Consider the following 17500-nt stretch of genomic DNA (forward strand, 5'->3'; position numbering starts at 1 on the left):
AAACCGCCTCCTTCCTCTCGCCTTTCTCACTTCTGAATATCGTCCATCCCCCCCTCTCTCTCTCTCCTCTCTCCCTCTCCCCCCTCCTCGTCCTCCACCGTCTCCTCTCCTCCTCTCCCTCCGCTCCCTCCTCCTCGATCCTCTCGCTCTCTCCTCTCTCCGTCCTCCCCCTCTCTCGTCTCCCTCTCCTCCTTTCTCTCCTTCTCCGATCTCCTCTCTCCCTGTCTCAGTCTTCGTGCATCTCAAGTTCTCATTCGGCTCTCCTACCCCTCGCTCGTCATCATCTCCCTTGCCTCTCTTCCTTCCGCTCTTTCCTCCCCCTCTCCTCTCTCGTTCTCCTATCTCCGTCGTTCTCTCTCTTCTCTACTCAAGTCTCCCCCTCTCCCTCTCTCTCCTCTCGCATCTCTCTCGGATGTTCTCATATCTCTCTCCCCCTCTCTCTTCCCTCTTCTCTCTCGCTCTCTCTCCGACTCCTCTGTAAGGGGGTCTTCCTGGGGCTCTCTGTCCTCGCGCAGCTCCATCTCTGTTCGCGTCTCGCGCGTCCGCGTGACTCTCTGAGCTCCTCGCTCTCATGCCGCACCTCTCCCGTCGACTCTCTCTCTCATCACTCCCTCCGCTCCCTTCTCCTCTCGATCTCTCGCTCTATCTCGCGCTCTCTCTCTCGTCTCATCATCTCTCTCTCTCTCGTCTCTGCGTCGCCTCCTTTCCCTCCCTCCCACTCCCTCCCTTTCCATCCTCACAGGACGCACACTCTCCTCTCTCTTTCAGTCGTAGAATGAAAGAGTGATCCAGATCCAGAATGTCACTCTAAACGGTGAGAAATTAAGTACGCACAGAGCGTGTGTTCAGATGGAGGCTATTGGTTACACAGAAAGCTGTACAAACAGGAACTGATACAGTCTTATCGAGGTGTCAGTGGCAGAGCTTCATCCCCTCTGTCCTCTTCTGCACTCTATACCTCCCGTAACAAGATCAGATTAACACCTATTGCATCACATACGGCTTTAACTAGCTAAATAAACACTTCGCAGTTGATCGGTGGCTTGATATTACACGCTGAACCCCAACATACTGAATTTGTTTAGTGCTCGAGATGATAAGCAGATCACAATCTATATGATCGTTGAAAGCAATTCAAAACAAACTAAACGTTGGAAGCGATACTGATATCGGGTGCTGAATTTGCTACTGGACCATATTAAGCCTCGGTGTGTTTGTGTGTTTGTGTGTGTGTGTGTGTGTGTTAGCGAGACCGTCTTTACTGCACCATGGTTCAAGGTTGGGCTTTGAAATATGGCCTCCTGCACGGCAGTGAAAGAAAATGTATTGATTAACTATCAAATGATTCCGATACGGTGATCGATACGGCTTTGTGGGGAAGACCTCAGAGGACCGTCGGTTTCCTTTGAAAAAGGAGAAAAACATACCCTCATGAATCCTTCAGTGCCTCACACACAAAAGAAATCATTATCCTTCCTGTAAGGCATCAGTGGATGCAGTTCTTCTGCACTAACCTGAGATCAGAGTGGAGCTGCTTTAGAGAGATGACTTTGGGGGGGAGGGATTGCTTGCAAATCAGTGGACAGGGCAGAGAACCGAGTGATCACTGCATACAGTTGCTTCCATCGTGGATGCTGTGGATGGGGTTGGGTGGAGCTCTGCTCTGTGCTGCATGATCCTGATCTGGCTTCTCTGCAGTTCACTGCCTTGAACCCTGACTCTGCTGACTCTGATCTGGTCACTGATGGCCGGTTAGCCGGCTAGTAACATACATTAAGACTCACCTAATTCTGAAGGAGAGAAATTAAGGCTTGTCTCGTGGTCATCATCTAATATTACACTTAATTAGGGTTGCAAAATTCCGGGAATTTTCAAGGCTGGAAACTTTAAGGGGAATAAATGGGAATTAACGGAAATATACGGGAATTAACTGGGAATTTTTAAAAAAAATGCAGAGTTGCCTATAACAAGGAACTTAAATGTAGATAAAAAAAAAATCTTAACAGCATAATTGTGTTTAAAACGACAAGATTTAATGCAGTTTAAGTTAAATTTATACCCTGCATTAATCGGTCACTTGCACACAGCACACTGCTTACTGGAAGGCCATTGAGGCCAAACCCCCTGCATGTACTTACATTCTTCCATAACATCCACAGTAACACTTTATTTTAGGGTCATTTAACTAGTTGCTCATTAGCATGAATATTAATAGAATATTGGCTGTTTATTAGCACTTATTAAGCCCATATTAATGCCTTATTCTGCATTACATTATTCTACATACTTAATCGTACCCAATACCTAAACTTAATAACTACCTTACTGATTAGAACAGATTACAGCGATCATAGGGAAATACGTTTATTACAGTTATTAAGTTTATGATGTTTATTACAAGCATAATAATGTTTATTATGCTTTTGTGTCACTCGATGAAAGAATCGATTAAAGTTCTACTTACAATTAAATCGGTCATGACGTCATGTTTAAGATGTGTATTACCTTGCATGCGTGTCTGCTTATGACCAAACTAAATGTTTATTTATATTTGTATGCGATATAGTTTAGATACATTTCCCTATATTTCCAAATAACTCCCATAAATTCTGAAATATTTCCATAAATTCCAATAAATTTTCCAATTTGGAATACTTCCAAAATTCCCCAGATTAAGTTCCCATGGAAAGTTTCCACCCCTTTGCGACCCTACATTATTTGTGTAGTGCTTTCTACAATGGATGTTGTTGCAAAGCAGCTTTACAACGATATCTAAAGTTGCAAATTGAGACAGGAAAAACTCCCTGAGACGATATGAGCAAGCAACCTGAAGAGGATCCAGACTCGAAAGGAAACCCAATCTCATCTGGATGACATCAGAGAGTGTGATTATAAATCAGTTCCTTTCTCAAGCTCTGTATCATGTATCGAACCCACTGCCATACTACATTCTTATCAATCGTATAGTTTAGGGCATATCTGTTATCTGTTGATCGGGGGGGGGGGGGCATGGTGGCTTAGTGGTTAGCACGTTCTCCTCACACCTCGAGGGTCGGGGGTTCGATTCCCGCCTCCACCTTGTGTGTGTGGAGTTTGCATGTTCTCCCCGTGCCTCGGGGGTTTCCTCCGGGTACTCCGGTTTCCTCCCCCGGTCCATAGACATGCATGGTAGGTTGATTGGCATCTCTGGAAAATTGTCCGTAGTGTGTGTGTGTGTGTGTGAATGAGAGTGTGTGTGTGCCCTGTGATGGGTTGGCACTCCGTCCAGGGTGTATCCTGCCTCGATGCCCGATGATGCCTGAGACAGGCACAGGCTTCCCGTGACCCGAGATAGTTCGGATAAGCGGTAGGAAATGAATGAATGAATGAATGAATGAATGAATGTTTGATCCAGTGCTGCAGGGCTGAAGAGAAGAGACAGGATTATTTGTAACACCAGTGACTCTGCTTACAGCTGCGTAATGAGATGAGAGGTTATGCAGGCTGCTGGGACGAGCTGGATGGTGCTGGGTTGTGTTCAGCATCCAAAACAGCTGAATAGGTCCAAATCGTGGCTTTAAATCAGCCCATGAATCAGATCCCACATCATGTCTGATCTCGGCTCTTAATAACACACTTTTCTAGCAGATTTTTCTCTAGTAGGTCAAGTGAGTTTAGTCATAGATCAAGGTAGATCTACAGGGACTGTATAAAAAAAACTGTGGTCCTATGAAAAATATAGAATTTTACAGGGAAGAACTGTGTTTTTCTGAGAGAGAGAGAGAGAGAGAGAGAGAGAGAGAGAGAGAGAGAGAGAGAGAGAGAGAGAGAGAACATAAGCATGGAGACTTACTTTCAATGTTCAGCCCATTTGCACACAATACAGTGTCACCTGGCTGGCTGAGAAACTTCCCACTTTATCGGCTCTTCTGCTCTTATCCAGCATCATGTCTATAGGTCCCCCGTCCACCACCCCACACACACACACACACACACACACACACACACACACACACACACACACACACACACACACACAGAGTGTCTCTCACTCATGCTTTAGTCCCACTTCAAGTTTACACACTTCACATCATTAGCTAACCTGCCTCAGTATCAGACAAATACAAGCAACGTCTCATCACCCAAAATACTCTCTCTTTCCCTCTCTCTCTCTTTCCCTCTCTCTCTCTCTCCCTCTTTTCCTCTCCCCCCCACTCTATCTTTCTCTCTTTCCCCCTCTCTCTTTCCCTCTCTCCTTCTCTCTCCCTTTCCCTCTATCTCCCTCTCTTTCTCTTTATCCCCCCTCTTTCTATCCCTCTCTCTCTCCCTCTTTCACTCTGTCTCCCCCCACTTTCCTCATTTATTACACAGACAGTTCTACTGCGTCTCTAGGTTCTGTTCTCCACAATACAGGAAAGAGATGGAGAGTAACAGAAAAGGAGAGAGAGAATGGAGGAGAAATGACTCGATCAGAGTCAGATCAGTAGAAAAAGAAGTTATTTCGTTTTGCTGATTGTCTCACAAAAAGATTATGTGTTGTTTACATGGTGGAGAAGGAAGCAGCCACGATTCTCAGAACATCTCGGCTATCTGGTGGGAGGGAGGCTGATGTCAGAGCTGTGCTGCTGTGTGTACTGTCTCCGTGTTGCATCACACTTTCCTTACACAGGAAGTGTGTGTGAGAGCAGAGATAGGCCACCTGGACCCTGGGCCAAGTGCACAAAACACGAGCAAGACAGTGTGTGAGAGAATGTGTGGGTGAGCAAGAACGTGTGTGTGTATACAGTGTGTGTGTGTGTGTGTGTGTATACACAGTGTGTGTGTATGTATGTGTGTATACACAGTGCGTGTGTGTGTGTGTATATATACACAGTGTGTGTATGTGTGTGTATACACAGTGTGTGTGTGTATACAGTGTGTGTGTGTGTGTGTGTGTGTGTATACACAGTGTGTGTGTGTATACAGTGTGTGTGTATGTGTGTGTGTGTATGTGTGTATACACAATGCGTGTGTGTGTGTGTATATATAAACACAGTGTGTGTATGTGTGTGTATACACAGTGTGTGTGTATACAGTGTGTGTGTGTGTGTGTATACACAGTGTGTGTGTGTGTGTGTATATATACACAGTGTGTGTATGTGTGTGTATACACAGTGTGTGTGTATACATATACACAGTGTGTGTATACACAGTGTGTGTGTGTGTATACACAGTGCGTGTGTGTGTGTGTGTGTATATACACAGTGTGTGTATGTGTGTATACACAGTGTGTGTGTATACAGTGTGTGTGTGTGTGTGTGTATACACAGTGTGTGTGTGTATACACAGTGCGTGTGTGTGTGTACACAGTGCGTGTGTGTGTGTGTGTATATATACACAGTGTGTGTATGTGTGTGTATACACAGTGTGTGTGTATACATATACACAGTGTGTGTGTGTGTGTATACACAGTGTGTGCGTGTGTGTGTTTGTACACAATGTGTGTGTATACAGTGTGTGTGTGTGTATATAGTGTGTGTGTATATACACAGTGTGTGTGTATACAGTGTGTGTGTGTGTGTGTGTGTAAAGAATGCTCTGTGTAACTGGTTGATACACAGGATACAGTATATATGTATATTATGGGGTTTGGTGTACAGAATGCTGATGTCCTGTCTGAGGCCCTGAGCCTGGACCTGTCTGTATGCACTATTGATTCCACTGACTGCCCAAGCACAAAAACACACGTCAGCTCTGCTGTATGATTGGTTTCTTCATGTGTCAATTACTCTGCTGGAGCGAATAATGTGTGTGACAGGCGGTTTGTTTATGGAGTTGTTCCGGGTCATGGTCAAAGCGCTGCTAAACACACACACACACACACACACACACACACACACACACACACACGGACACTACTCCACGGCTCACACTACCGGCTTTGCTGTAACTCTGCTGTAAAAGTGTTTTATTTAAAGCAATGCAAGCATCGTTGTATCTGTAACTGAATTTGGATAAAATAAGTCTGTTTGAAACTGAAATAAATAAATAAATAAATAAATAAATAAATAAATAAATAAATAAATAAATAAATAGAAATGTTGCCTCCCACTTACTATGAATTTTGTTTGAACCTGCTTTTCTATATTTTCTAAAGATTTTTTTATTCTATTTCACAATATATAAACCTTTAAACATTCATTCATTCACTCACTCATTCTCTACCGCTTATGCGAACTTCTCGGGTCACGGGGAGCCTGTGCCTATCTCAGGTGTCATCGGGCATCGAGGCAGGATACACCCTGGACGGAGTGCCAACCCATCACAGGGCACACACACACACTCTCATTCACTCACACACACACACACTACGGACAATTTTCCAGAGATGCCAATCAACCTACCATGCATGTCTTTGGACCGGGGGAGGAAACCGGAGTACCCGGAGGAAACCCCCGAGGCACGGGGAGAACATGCAAACTCCACACACACAAGGAGGAGTTGGGAATCGAACCCTAGAGGTGTGAGGCGAACTTGTTAACCGCTAAGCCACCGTGCGCCCCCTCGATTAGAACTAGGGATGCAAAAAAAATAATGAATATTCAAACTGAACAAAGGGTTTAAATCGATACAAATGGCGATTAGAACAGGAAGTGCATTAGATGTGCATTAGAATGATTCGTCAGAGATCCGACTGGGATTAGAGGTGAGCGTCAGGCCTGGGATCTTGCCGGAGAACTCAAAAAAGACCATATAATGACCCTATGCGTTACCAGAAATGTGTTTGTTTGGTATATCATTAGGAGTACTATGTTTAAAGGTGGGAGCACGTTCGCCTCACAACACCAGGGTCGGGGGTTCGATTCGATTCCCGCCTCCGCCTCGTGTGTGTGTGGAGTTTGCATGTTCTCCCCGTGCCTCGGGGGTTTCCTCCGGGTACTCCGGTTTCCTCCCCCGGTCTAAAGACATGCATGGTAGGTTGATTGGCATCTCTGGAAAATTGTCCGTAGTGTGTGAGTGTGTGTGAGTGAATGAGAGTGTGTGTGTGTGCCCTGTGATGGGTTGGCACTCCGTTCAGGGTGTATCCTGCCTCGATGCACGATGACGCCTGAGATAGGCACAGGCTCCCCGTGACCCGAGAAGTTCGGATAAGCGGTAGAAGATGAGTGAGTGAGTGAGAGTGAGTTCTAATCGAGGCCTTTCTGTATGTTTCCCACCAAATGTTTGACCAAATGTCCCTCCAATTATGTGTATTATCAGGGAAATGACCCGTATCGGTGATTGTCTAGTGATACAGACGGCTGTATATATACAGATGAAAATGGCGCTTTAACTCAACACTTTTGAATATTTGCATGAAAGTTTAAAAATAAATGGACAACCATCATGAATCGAACAACGAATCTTTATTTGTCTCTTTCATTTCTTTACAGGTCCCACAACACTGGAATGCTTCTAGCTCAGACTGACCCATGGCACCAAGACGGCCCCAAAGCACAACAGTCAACCCGCAAAGAAAGGAAGAGAAAAAAAAGGAGGAAAACGGAAAGGGAAAAAAACAGAGCCGGTGCCATTCTTCAGTCTTTGCCACCTTCTCTTCTTCTGCTGAATTTTTCTTTCTTCTAAAGTCGGTTGTCAGCGAACGAAGACCACCTTTTTACGGGAAAAAAAACGTTTTCCAAACATTCACAAAAATCAAAGGACGAGGAAAAAAAAAAAAAAAAAAAAAGGGAGTTCGAGAGGAAAGTTCCACCTGAAATCTCTTAAGACTGTGAGACTCTTCCCTTCAGCCGGCACCGGTCGTCCTCCCGTCGTCCTCGGAGACGCCGCTTCGTCGTAACTAGCATTAACGTAGAATTTTGTAAACGTTCACTGTATCTGAAAAGTCTTCGGGCGGACGGAGTCACGAATCGGGAGAGTCATTCTGAAACGTATGTGAAGTAGAACGGCACTCTGTGTATATTATGTACAGCATATCTATACAGACCAGGTCCTTTTCGGTGGTTGTATACAGTATGTAAATAGACGACGTACGTCTGCTCTTCCTCTCCGTCGTCTCTGCACCTCCGGTACAGCATTTACTCGTTCGTGTTGATTTGTACAGACGGATGCGCGATAATGACCGTTTTAAGTCCTGATATTTTAGATCTCTGAATTTTCTGTCCAGTCGACTGAGAGGACCCGACGATTTAACGCGTTTTCTTTTCGTCGGCGCCCCCTAGCTAGAAAACTTGGTGTTAGTTGTCGATTAGAGGAAAAGTGTACAGTGTTCTAGCGGTAGCTCTAATCAATCACCTTACAGAAGAAAGATGAGAAACCCACATGTGGCCCGAATAAGAAACAAGTACAAATCTCTCTCTCGCTCTTTCTCTCTCTTTGCTTCCATCCGTCAGTCTAACAGACCGCATCCTTGGACTATAAATTCCCTTTCCCTTTTTCTGCTCTTTATTATCTCAGCCCTCCTCGTGCATGGTGAAGAAACAATCAGTCGTGGCGACGGTCGATGGTAAGCCGTGCCGTGCCGTGCCGGGCTGAGGGATTATGTCGTGCTCACGGTGCCTGAGGGCCGCCGGACCGCTCCAGCACCAGCCTCTCGCTGAGCTCCCACAGGCCGAGGGCGCCGGACGGGTCCTGGGCCTGCGCTGACGGCAAGCAGCGGAAACAGTTGTTGAAGTACATCCCACCCAGGCCTTCCAGCTCCGGAGCCACGGCACAGTACACCGTAGTGGCTGCACCTTGTTGCTGCAAAATAAAAACACACAGGAACAAAAAATCATGATGTCAAAACATTCAAAAAAACAGAGCATGAGCAAGGACATTTTTAAGGGATGACATTAAAAAAAAAAGACATCGGTACACGATCATCTACAACCCTTACAGAAGGTTCTGGAGTGATTAATGACAAAGTAACAGCAGAGACGAACCTTTTTGGACCTGACCGACAGGGCTGTGTGTGTGTGTGTGTGTGTGTGTGTGTACAGTATGTGTGTGTACTGTACATACTGTACAGACTGAACACAGGATAAATGGCGTAACAAGACACCGCATGCTGTCATGTAATAAACGACTGACCCGAAACCCCGAGTCCTGAACCTGAGCCGTACGAGTTTCCTAAAGACAGAGTGGATATACGGTCAACGACGGCGGAATGCCGACCGTCTCGTACCGACGAAACACTGCACGCTGCGTCTTTTCTTATATATTTCAGGGAGGAAAATGCTGGAATTAATGAATGAACGAACGTTCGGCTGGCTTTAATATCTCTTTGCAGAAGAAACAGGAATCGTATAGTATATGTGTATATGTATATGTGTGTATGTACTATACATAAAGGGTTTGATCTGTGGTTATTGCCTTGTACGGTACAGAGAACACAAGCAGGCTGCAAAAACCGGCCATTCATCTGATGTCAAAAAGGATTTTACTACAGTCCGATGAAAAACTGCTTCTCACTCTGTAAACACACACACACACACACACACACACACACACATAGTAACAGAGTGAGACTCAGTGTGAAGTGTGTTAACCGGTCGGTCCTCTGGGACGGCACTCACTCACTCACTCACTCACTCACTCACTCACTCACTCACTCACTCACTCACTCACTCACACACTCACTCACTCACTCACACACTCACTCACACACTCACTCACACACTCACTCACACACTCACTCACTCACACACTCACTCACACACTCACTCACTCACTCACTCACACACTCACTCACACACTCACTCACACACTCACTCACACACTCACACACTCACACCTCCTCCTCACTCTTCTGCTATATGTCCAGAAAGTTCTTTTTCCAGAAGTATTTTCATGGCCATGCTACAGTACCAAGGTAAAAATAAAATGTGTGTCTCGCTTTTCTTATCACTGCTGCTTGCTTTCAGTCAGTCCATCGGTCACGGTCGGATTAGCACGACGAACCTCGTTCGAAAAATTATGCCAAAAAAACAAAATAAAACAAGCCGGTAGTCCCGAGGCACGGCTTTTCTTCCACATGACTTACTACCGTAGGTTTAGACGCTTTTTTGGTTTTTTTTGGAGGCCATGAAAGATGGAGGGAGGGGAAGAAAAACATGTCAGACGGAATTAGCGGACGGTCGTGTTTCATGCCGCTCCTCACTTGTGGAAAAAAAAAGCCGTCGCTGTTGCTTCGTATGAAACTCTGTAGGAGCCTCGAAATGGGCCTGTTCTTTTATCTACCGACGTGTTGTGCGCCTCTAAAAAGCCACGACCGATGTTTAGGAGCAATCGGCTGGCAAACATCGAGAGAAACTCGTAGTTCTGGCTTCAGAGACACACACACACACACACACACACACACACACACACACACACACACACACACACAGCACAAAGACTCAGCCTTGTTTAAGCAGACGAATCCACAGCTGTAGCCCAAGCTGGTGAAGTCTGTAACAGCATGCTGGTTAGGCACACACACACACACACACACACACACACACACACACACACACACACACACACACACACACACACACACACACACATACTATGGGAAGAATGCCAAGGCTGTAGCCAAAAATTCTGTGAGGAATTTTATTTCCCCTCCCCTTGAGCTGTTTCTGTGTGTGTGTGAGTTCGTGTGTGTGTGTGTGTGTGTGTGTGTGTGTGTGTGTGTGTGTGTGTGTGTGTGTGCCTGAATACCTTTTGAAGTACGCAGATGTCGCACATTCCTTTGGTTAGCGAGTCAATAAACATGACATCAAAAGGATGCATCTTTCTGAGTCTTACCTGCTTTTGGAATGATAAGTTAATAGACATTTGAAGGCAGAAATATAAAAGGATATAAAATGTCACTCAATCTTTGCTAGCCCATGCAGCCATACTGCTCAGAACGCAGACTCGGACCAGACAGCGTTTACTCATCTGGTAATTACATTGCTTGGGTTGATACGCCGAAAGCTCTTTCAACTTAAGTTTTAAACAGAAAAAAGGACGAGAAGAAAACGCAGTAGACCTGAAAGTGAAAAAAAAGTTTGGCACAATTCGCTCAAAACTCGTATTCGGTAAACGTCCGGGAACAAAAGAACCGAGCTGACGGACGTCTGACGGCGGCGGCGTCTTGCCTAGCTGTCTATAGTACGCCTGGATGTGTACCGAAGCCGTCTTCACCCTCGGTACGGCCAGATATTTACACGTCGTACAGACGAGGCCGCTTCATCAATCTCTTTACCGCATGTGCGACCACCCTGGAAATCTTGTTTTTGGATTAAGCAAAGAGGCTGTGGGTAATAAGAGGCCATCATCCTGCTCCACAAGGCCATTTGTCAGCCTGTAGTGTGGAGGCACAGGGAGGTTAGAGGAAGTTAATAAATTACCTTTCTCAATATCACCCTCTCCTACTGAACTTACACCACCTACTGTACGGTATCTGGCAGCAGCTTCCCGTATGTATGTATGTATCCAGCCTAGAGGTCTTCTCGGGTCTACAGAAATGTACCCGACCCGAAGTGATCACTTTTTACCCAAACCCGACGTGCATAATTTTATTATTTTTTTTAAAGAAAGACCCGACCCGAGACAAACCCGTAAAAAATTAAACCCGAGTCCGACCCGACCCGTCGGCAATTTTATTTTTACCCCGACTGGACCCGAACGTTGCGTGACTCTACACTAAAGTAACCGCTACAGAGTGGATTCAAAATTGATTGACAGGTCTGTTTCAACGTAAATTAGCTTACCGCCAGCCGCACGTCACCAGCCGCATGTCGCAAGCGGTCTTGGCAAACAGAGGAGAGGTTGGAAAAGGACTCGAGTCGAGGCACACACGAGATACAGTAGTTCGGGTCTTCTCGGGTCCGTTCGGTAAAAACACATTCATTTTAATTTACCCGAGACCCGACGCCGCTATTATTACACCCGACCCGTGTCCGAGGCACACGTGAAACTTTTAGACCCCGAACTCGCTCGGAGTTCGGAGGCTTATTATAAATAAAGATGGAGTAGTTTAAGGCAACGATACGGAACAGTCCCAGGACCGGACCGAGCTCTTCCAGTGCCCTTGTTTTCACCTCAGAGCGAGACTGGAGCACAGACAGCAGAGAGTACAGTGCTAATGCGTTCTGCATCGAAGCGAGGTAAAGACTAGCATGGCTGAGATTATCCACAGCTAATCACAGTACCGCGCTGTCCCTTAGCTAAACAAGCACCCGTATGAAAAGGAAGCAGAGCTAAATCGCTTTAACCCTTCCTCAAAAAAATGGAAAATCTGGACAGTTACTGCAAGTCGCAACAAATCTACATCCACGCCGCGGCTCAGGCGTAGCGCTACAGAACAGCTTACACGACTTTATCGCGGTGATGGTGATCGCCGGCCGAATTACAGCTCCGGGCACGTGTCTAGAGGCGACGGTGCTTTTATGGTGCACCGTACCCTTGTTTACATTTGCGCCATATTCCTCTCAGAAGTCTCTCTACTGAATTAAATCTAACGTCGATTCACAGAGTGACGGAATCCGAACAGCGCTTCCTTTTGCTGCACTGGGAGCGCAAAAGGTCTGTGAGACACTCTGCGTACGTGTGTGTGTGTGTGTGTGTGTGTGTGTGTGTGAGAGAGCAAGAAGGTGAAATGACACTGAGGCAGAATGAGAGGGATGCAATCTTACTGCTGTTACGCTCAACCCCTCACCACTTGACCTTGGTGACCCGTTTGGGGACGATAAGCTTTATGAGATATCACATTAACATGCGAAACCACCCACTGCTGCCATTTATCACATGCTGCCCTGTTTAGTAAAGAGCAGGAGAGAGAGAGAGAAGGAGAAGGGGATGATCAGGGAGGAGTAAACAAGTGCTCGGTGTATATTTGTGTAAAAGCGGACAGATGTCTCGTTTATCTGTGCACGTCCATGATGGGCACCGAATATCACAAACAGTGTTTTTTATTTAATTCCTTTTAATTATCACGCTAAGGTCCAACGTGCAGCAATACTGATAACGAACCAAAGCGACTGAAACGAAGATCCGTTATAAACAAGGTTAAAAATGGAAAATAATAAAGACAGAAATATATCAAACGATCGAGAGAGATTCCCGTCGTACTGTAGCTGTACGATCTCGCAATAAAGCTGACTGCAGTCTTTCCTGTGGAATCCAGTCAAATCAAGTCTTCCACTGATGCTGTTTCTGTTCTTTTTTATTCTTCTTCTTCTTCTTCTTATTATTATTCTTATTATTCAGTCCAAATCTCATGCAAAATATCCAAATGAGCAGCTTTAATTTTGCAATAAATGGCGAGAATGACTTGTGTATTTGTTTTTTTTTTTAACGTGTAAAAGTGGTTTTAAGTATCCTGGCACTGTAAAGGTTTTTCTTTTTATTCTTTAAAGGTGGGGTCTCCGATTTTTGAAAGCCAATGTTGACATTTGAAATCACCAAAACAAACACGCCCCTAACCCAAACGGGTCCCACCCCTGTATCGATAGCTCCGCCCACACATACATACGTAACCCAGGCGACTGACGGAAAGAAACGTGTCTTTATCATAGCTGAAGGGAAGAACAATACGATTGTAGATAAACAAACAAGCAAAAATGCCACACAAGCATAATGATGTAAAGGACAAAGGCATATATTAGTTCTGTGTAACAAAGCAAAACCAACGTTACTCACCTATCGAGAAGGAAAAAAGCGCCTCGGCGTCTTAAGTAAAGTCGGCCACATATTCACAGGTCGGAGTTTCCCCGAGTCGATAACTCCTGAGCTAAACGCTGTTACTACACAAAACGCGGTTGTAGCTGCCTCTCTACATTACTACGATAGAAAAGAGGTGTTATTTGTGTAGTAACAGCGTTTAGCTCAGGAGTTATTGACTCGGGAAACTCCAACCTGTGAATATGTGGCCAACTTCCTGCTCCTTCAGTTCTCTCCAGCGCTGGAAAGCTGATCCTATATTAACACGTCCTACTTCTTGTCCTTATCGTAAGTCTTTCTTCTCTTTCTTTCTTTGTTTTTATCCTCCATGTCGATGTTAAAACCGCTTTCTGCTAACGTCACACACGCGCACCGAACGCTCTCTCCGCCCATATCGACAAGCCCCGCCCCTTTCCGCTCATTGGCTACACGTTAATTTTGTATTTGTTTATTATTCGGCCCGACTCGGTTTTCGGAAGCATTTCTCAAAAATCGGAGACCCCACCTTTAAATACTTACTAATCCGGCAAACGACCTCCACGTCCCTGAACGCACACACTATGTATCGTACTATAATGTAAGTTAATAATCATCTCCATCGGTCCTGGGAGTCTTGTACTGGGTGACGGTTTGTAGTTGAGACTCATGTAGATCCATTTGTAAACTCGTGTCCTCCCTCTAGTGCGATGCGATGTGCCACAGATCCTTTACCCTTCTCTTTGTACCCCAGCATTTATTTCCTAAACCATTGTAGAACGAATATCTACTGTATGTAGCAGAGCTGCTAATAATACTAATGTCCAAGACAGGCAACCTTCGTTTCGTTTTTTTTTTTTTCTCTCTCTCTCCTCCGTCACCTTCCATCCATCCCGTGTAAAGAAGTCGACGATCTCTGTAAATAAATGTAGATACCGAACAGCTATGCATGCTGATATTATTAGCAATTATTTCTTCAGGTACTTTTATAATCAAAGTCTCATTATGTGGCATGTGCTAAAAAAAAAAAGCAAAAAAACAACAACAAAGAATTTAAAAAAAAAAAAAAAAAAAAAGTTATTAGCTCATAAAGAAAATGTGGAAAAATTGTGACATTTTTAAGTACTTTAAGTAAGTGGTTGTTTCCTCTGCCTGTCATCCGCATTGTGTGTCGTAAAAACTTTTTGTAAACTTTGTCTTTACATCTGTAAAGGGAGGGTTGAGGCAAATAGTCAGGAATAAAAAGCGGCGAAGGATCGGAACTTTTACGCTCGCGACGGATGAAACAAATGAAGGTTATAAAAAAAAAAATCGATCGAGAGAATTCTCATCGAAACGGCGAGATTTGTTGCGTTTCGTGAGTTTACGTACCTACGTTAATAACACCGGAGGCAGATCCGTGTTCCTTCATCGCCCGATTCCCGGAGCCGATAGGATAAACGGGGAGAGCCGGAATTCCGTTTGCTTTATTTTCTAAGGAGCGCTTAATATTTTGAACGACTTCAAAATTGCTAGCTGACTTTTAAAGTCGACTCGAGGCGGTCGTTCGCGTCAGACTCGGCTTCGTACGGACCCCCCGGAAGTCTTACGATTTGCCTCAGCCCTGTGTGTCCAAATGTACATTCTTATTCAAATGAAATATTCTATGAAGGCGAAGATGTATCCTATGAACGGAGCTGGTTTTTTAGGAATGTTTATTTTTCATTCATGATGATCATGATAGTTGGAGGTGTCTGATTTTTAATCTGTGCTAAAGATATTTTAAATTTAATAAATAATCATTGTAACAAGAGCTTCTCTGCCTTGTTGTTTTTGACCCTGATGTTTACTCTGAGACCCAAGGAAGACCCTTCTGGTCACGGTGGGATTTCACACACTGTTAGATCTTCTCTCCACACAGCACTCATGCATTTCTAACGCCGTTACCGAAGTGAGTAAATGATGCCCACAATAGTGCCAACGACTTGGCAGTGCATCACCTCCGGGCAGCCTCGCCTCCCTCTAGAGTCACCTCCTTTATCTGCCGTGTCATCACTTCCCCCCGGATCCGACGCGCCGTGTAAACCTGACACAATAGACCTCCGGCAGCCAGTAAGCTTCCTGACATCACCGGAGTCGGTCACAGGGGCCTCGACAACAATAACCTTTCGAGTCACTTTTTCCAAAACTGCTGTAGAAAGGACATCATTTACATTGACGTCGTTTCCTGTCCGGTGTCACGTCGATGAGGATGAGGTTCCTCTTCCTCAGATCATCTCATGGAGTTTGAACTGATTACATTTACATTTACGGCATTTAGCAGACACTCGCTTATCCAGACTGACTTACAACTGAGCAACTGAGGGTTAAGGGCCTTGCTCAGCTTAGTGGACCTGGGGTTCGAACCCATGACCTTCCGATCAGTAGCCCAACACCTTAACCACTGAGCTACCACATCTCTAGATGATTATAGACTTATTCAATAAAAAAAACATTACAGATTTCCAGCTTTTTGCTAACATCTACAGTAAGTAAAGGGTATCCGGCGCTCCGGCGTACGGTGGAGAAGAACGCAGGCGTTTAACGAATAAAAAAAAAGTTCGACCGCACATTCAATGATTTTGGAAAAACACTTTCACTGACTCCATTAGCATACAGCACAAAAGAAGCAGGGCTGTAGGCCGTTTACACGCTTCAGTGTGGCGTCTCTCGGTGAACAGACAGCTCGTCTGAGCGTGCTCCGGTCGGCTGGGAGGAGGATTCTGGGTAGAGGGTAAACACCCCTGCCACTTTTTCTCCCTGCCTAATCAGGCATCAGTGAAAGGATTTACACACACACACACACACACACACACACACACACACACACACACACACGCACGCACGCACGCACGCACGCACGTACGCACATACCACTAAATAGACAACTACTGGTTCTTTTTCTGGGCGGTGAGTTAGAGCAACTAATGCGGTGTGAGCAATCATGCAGCGGAGTCTGTCATTACTGCCCTAACTACCCCGTGATAGAGTTGACTAGGAGATCTGTCCTGTTGCCAAACACACCACTAGCCAAGATTTTCTGAGAATTAAAATGGCACAAGAACATCTCCTAGGGCGGAAAGCGGTGGCTTAATGGTTAGCACTTTCGCCTCACACCTCCAGGGTCGGGGGTTCGATTCCCGCCTCCGCCTCGTGTTTGTGGAGTTTGCATGTTCTCCCCGTGCCTCGGGGGTTTCCTCCGGGTACTCCGGTTTCCTCCCCCGGTCCATAGACATGCATGGTAGGTTGATTGGCATCTCTGGAAAATTGTCCGTAGTGTGTGTGTGTGAGTGAATGAGAGTGTGTGTGTGTGTGCCCTGTGATGGGTTGGCACTCCGTCCAGGGTGTATCCTGCCTCGATGCCCGATGACGCCTGAGATAGGCACAGGCTCCCCGTGACCCGAGGTAGTTTGGATAAGCGGTAGAATGAATGAATGAATTAATTGATTAACATTTCCTCAGCTTTCATTCCAATCCAAGTCAAACTACATACACTATATAACTAAAAGTATGTGCCCCCTGATCACATCCCCTATACAGTCCTGTATGTAAGCCTTCCTCATGATTGTTTATATGATTTCCATTTACAAGAAGAAAGAGACCCGAACTTGTTCCCATATGATGATGTGTTCAATGCGAGCTCTACGGGGACATGATTTGAAGCTAAAGGACTGCAGCCTTTACTCAACCCCACTGAACACCTTTAAGATGAACTGAAACACTGACTGCACCCCAGACCTCCTCATCTGACACCGGTACCGGACCCGAACACCTTGGGAATGGGATGTTTAACAAGCGCATGTGATCAAACGTCCACATAGCATTTAGCAGACACCCTGACTTAAATTTATCTCATTTATACGGCTGAGCAATT

General features: G+C 45.3%; 2 protein-coding genes and 2 long non-coding RNA genes across 6 annotated transcripts in view; 1 reads left to right on the plus strand and 3 right to left on the minus strand.

Annotated features, from left to right (window-relative positions):
- Positions 1-4683, minus strand: part of LOC125145649 — an 18079-nt gene extending 13396 nt beyond the window's left edge. For both annotated transcript variants that reach the window (XR_007144051.1, XR_007144050.1), the window contains exon 1: positions 4524-4683. This is a non-coding gene — a long non-coding RNA (uncharacterized LOC125145649). The remainder of the gene's footprint in view (positions 1-4523) is intronic.
- The window catches only part of mafb (v-maf avian musculoaponeurotic fibrosarcoma oncogene homolog b (paralog b)), a 51890-nt gene extending 44381 nt beyond the window's left edge, over positions 1-7509 (plus strand). The window contains exon 3 of the mRNA XM_027140871.2: positions 7392-7509. The gene's annotated coding sequence lies outside the window, so the exon portion shown is untranslated. The remainder of the gene's footprint in view (positions 1-7391) is intronic.
- The window catches only part of wwox (WW domain containing oxidoreductase), a 233937-nt gene continuing 223786 nt past the window's right edge, over positions 7350-17500 (minus strand). For both annotated transcript variants that reach the window (XM_047819231.1, XM_047819230.1), the window contains one exon: positions 7350-8700. In XM_047819231.1, coding sequence (XP_047675187.1) covers positions 8509-8700 — 192 coding nt within the window. In that variant the 3' untranslated portion in view covers positions 7350-8508. The remainder of the gene's footprint in view (positions 8701-17500) is intronic.
- LOC125145650 lies at positions 13169-14556 on the minus strand. Its single transcript, XR_007144052.1, has 2 exons — positions 14138-14556; positions 13169-13320 (listed from the first exon to the last, which is right to left on the minus strand). It is a non-coding gene; the product is annotated as an uncharacterized LOC125145650 (long non-coding RNA).

Source organism: Tachysurus fulvidraco, chromosome 10 (genome assembly GCF_022655615.1).
Source record: "Tachysurus fulvidraco isolate hzauxx_2018 chromosome 10, HZAU_PFXX_2.0, whole genome shotgun sequence".
Classification (NCBI taxonomy): Eukaryota; Metazoa; Chordata; class Actinopteri; order Siluriformes; family Bagridae; genus Tachysurus; species Tachysurus fulvidraco.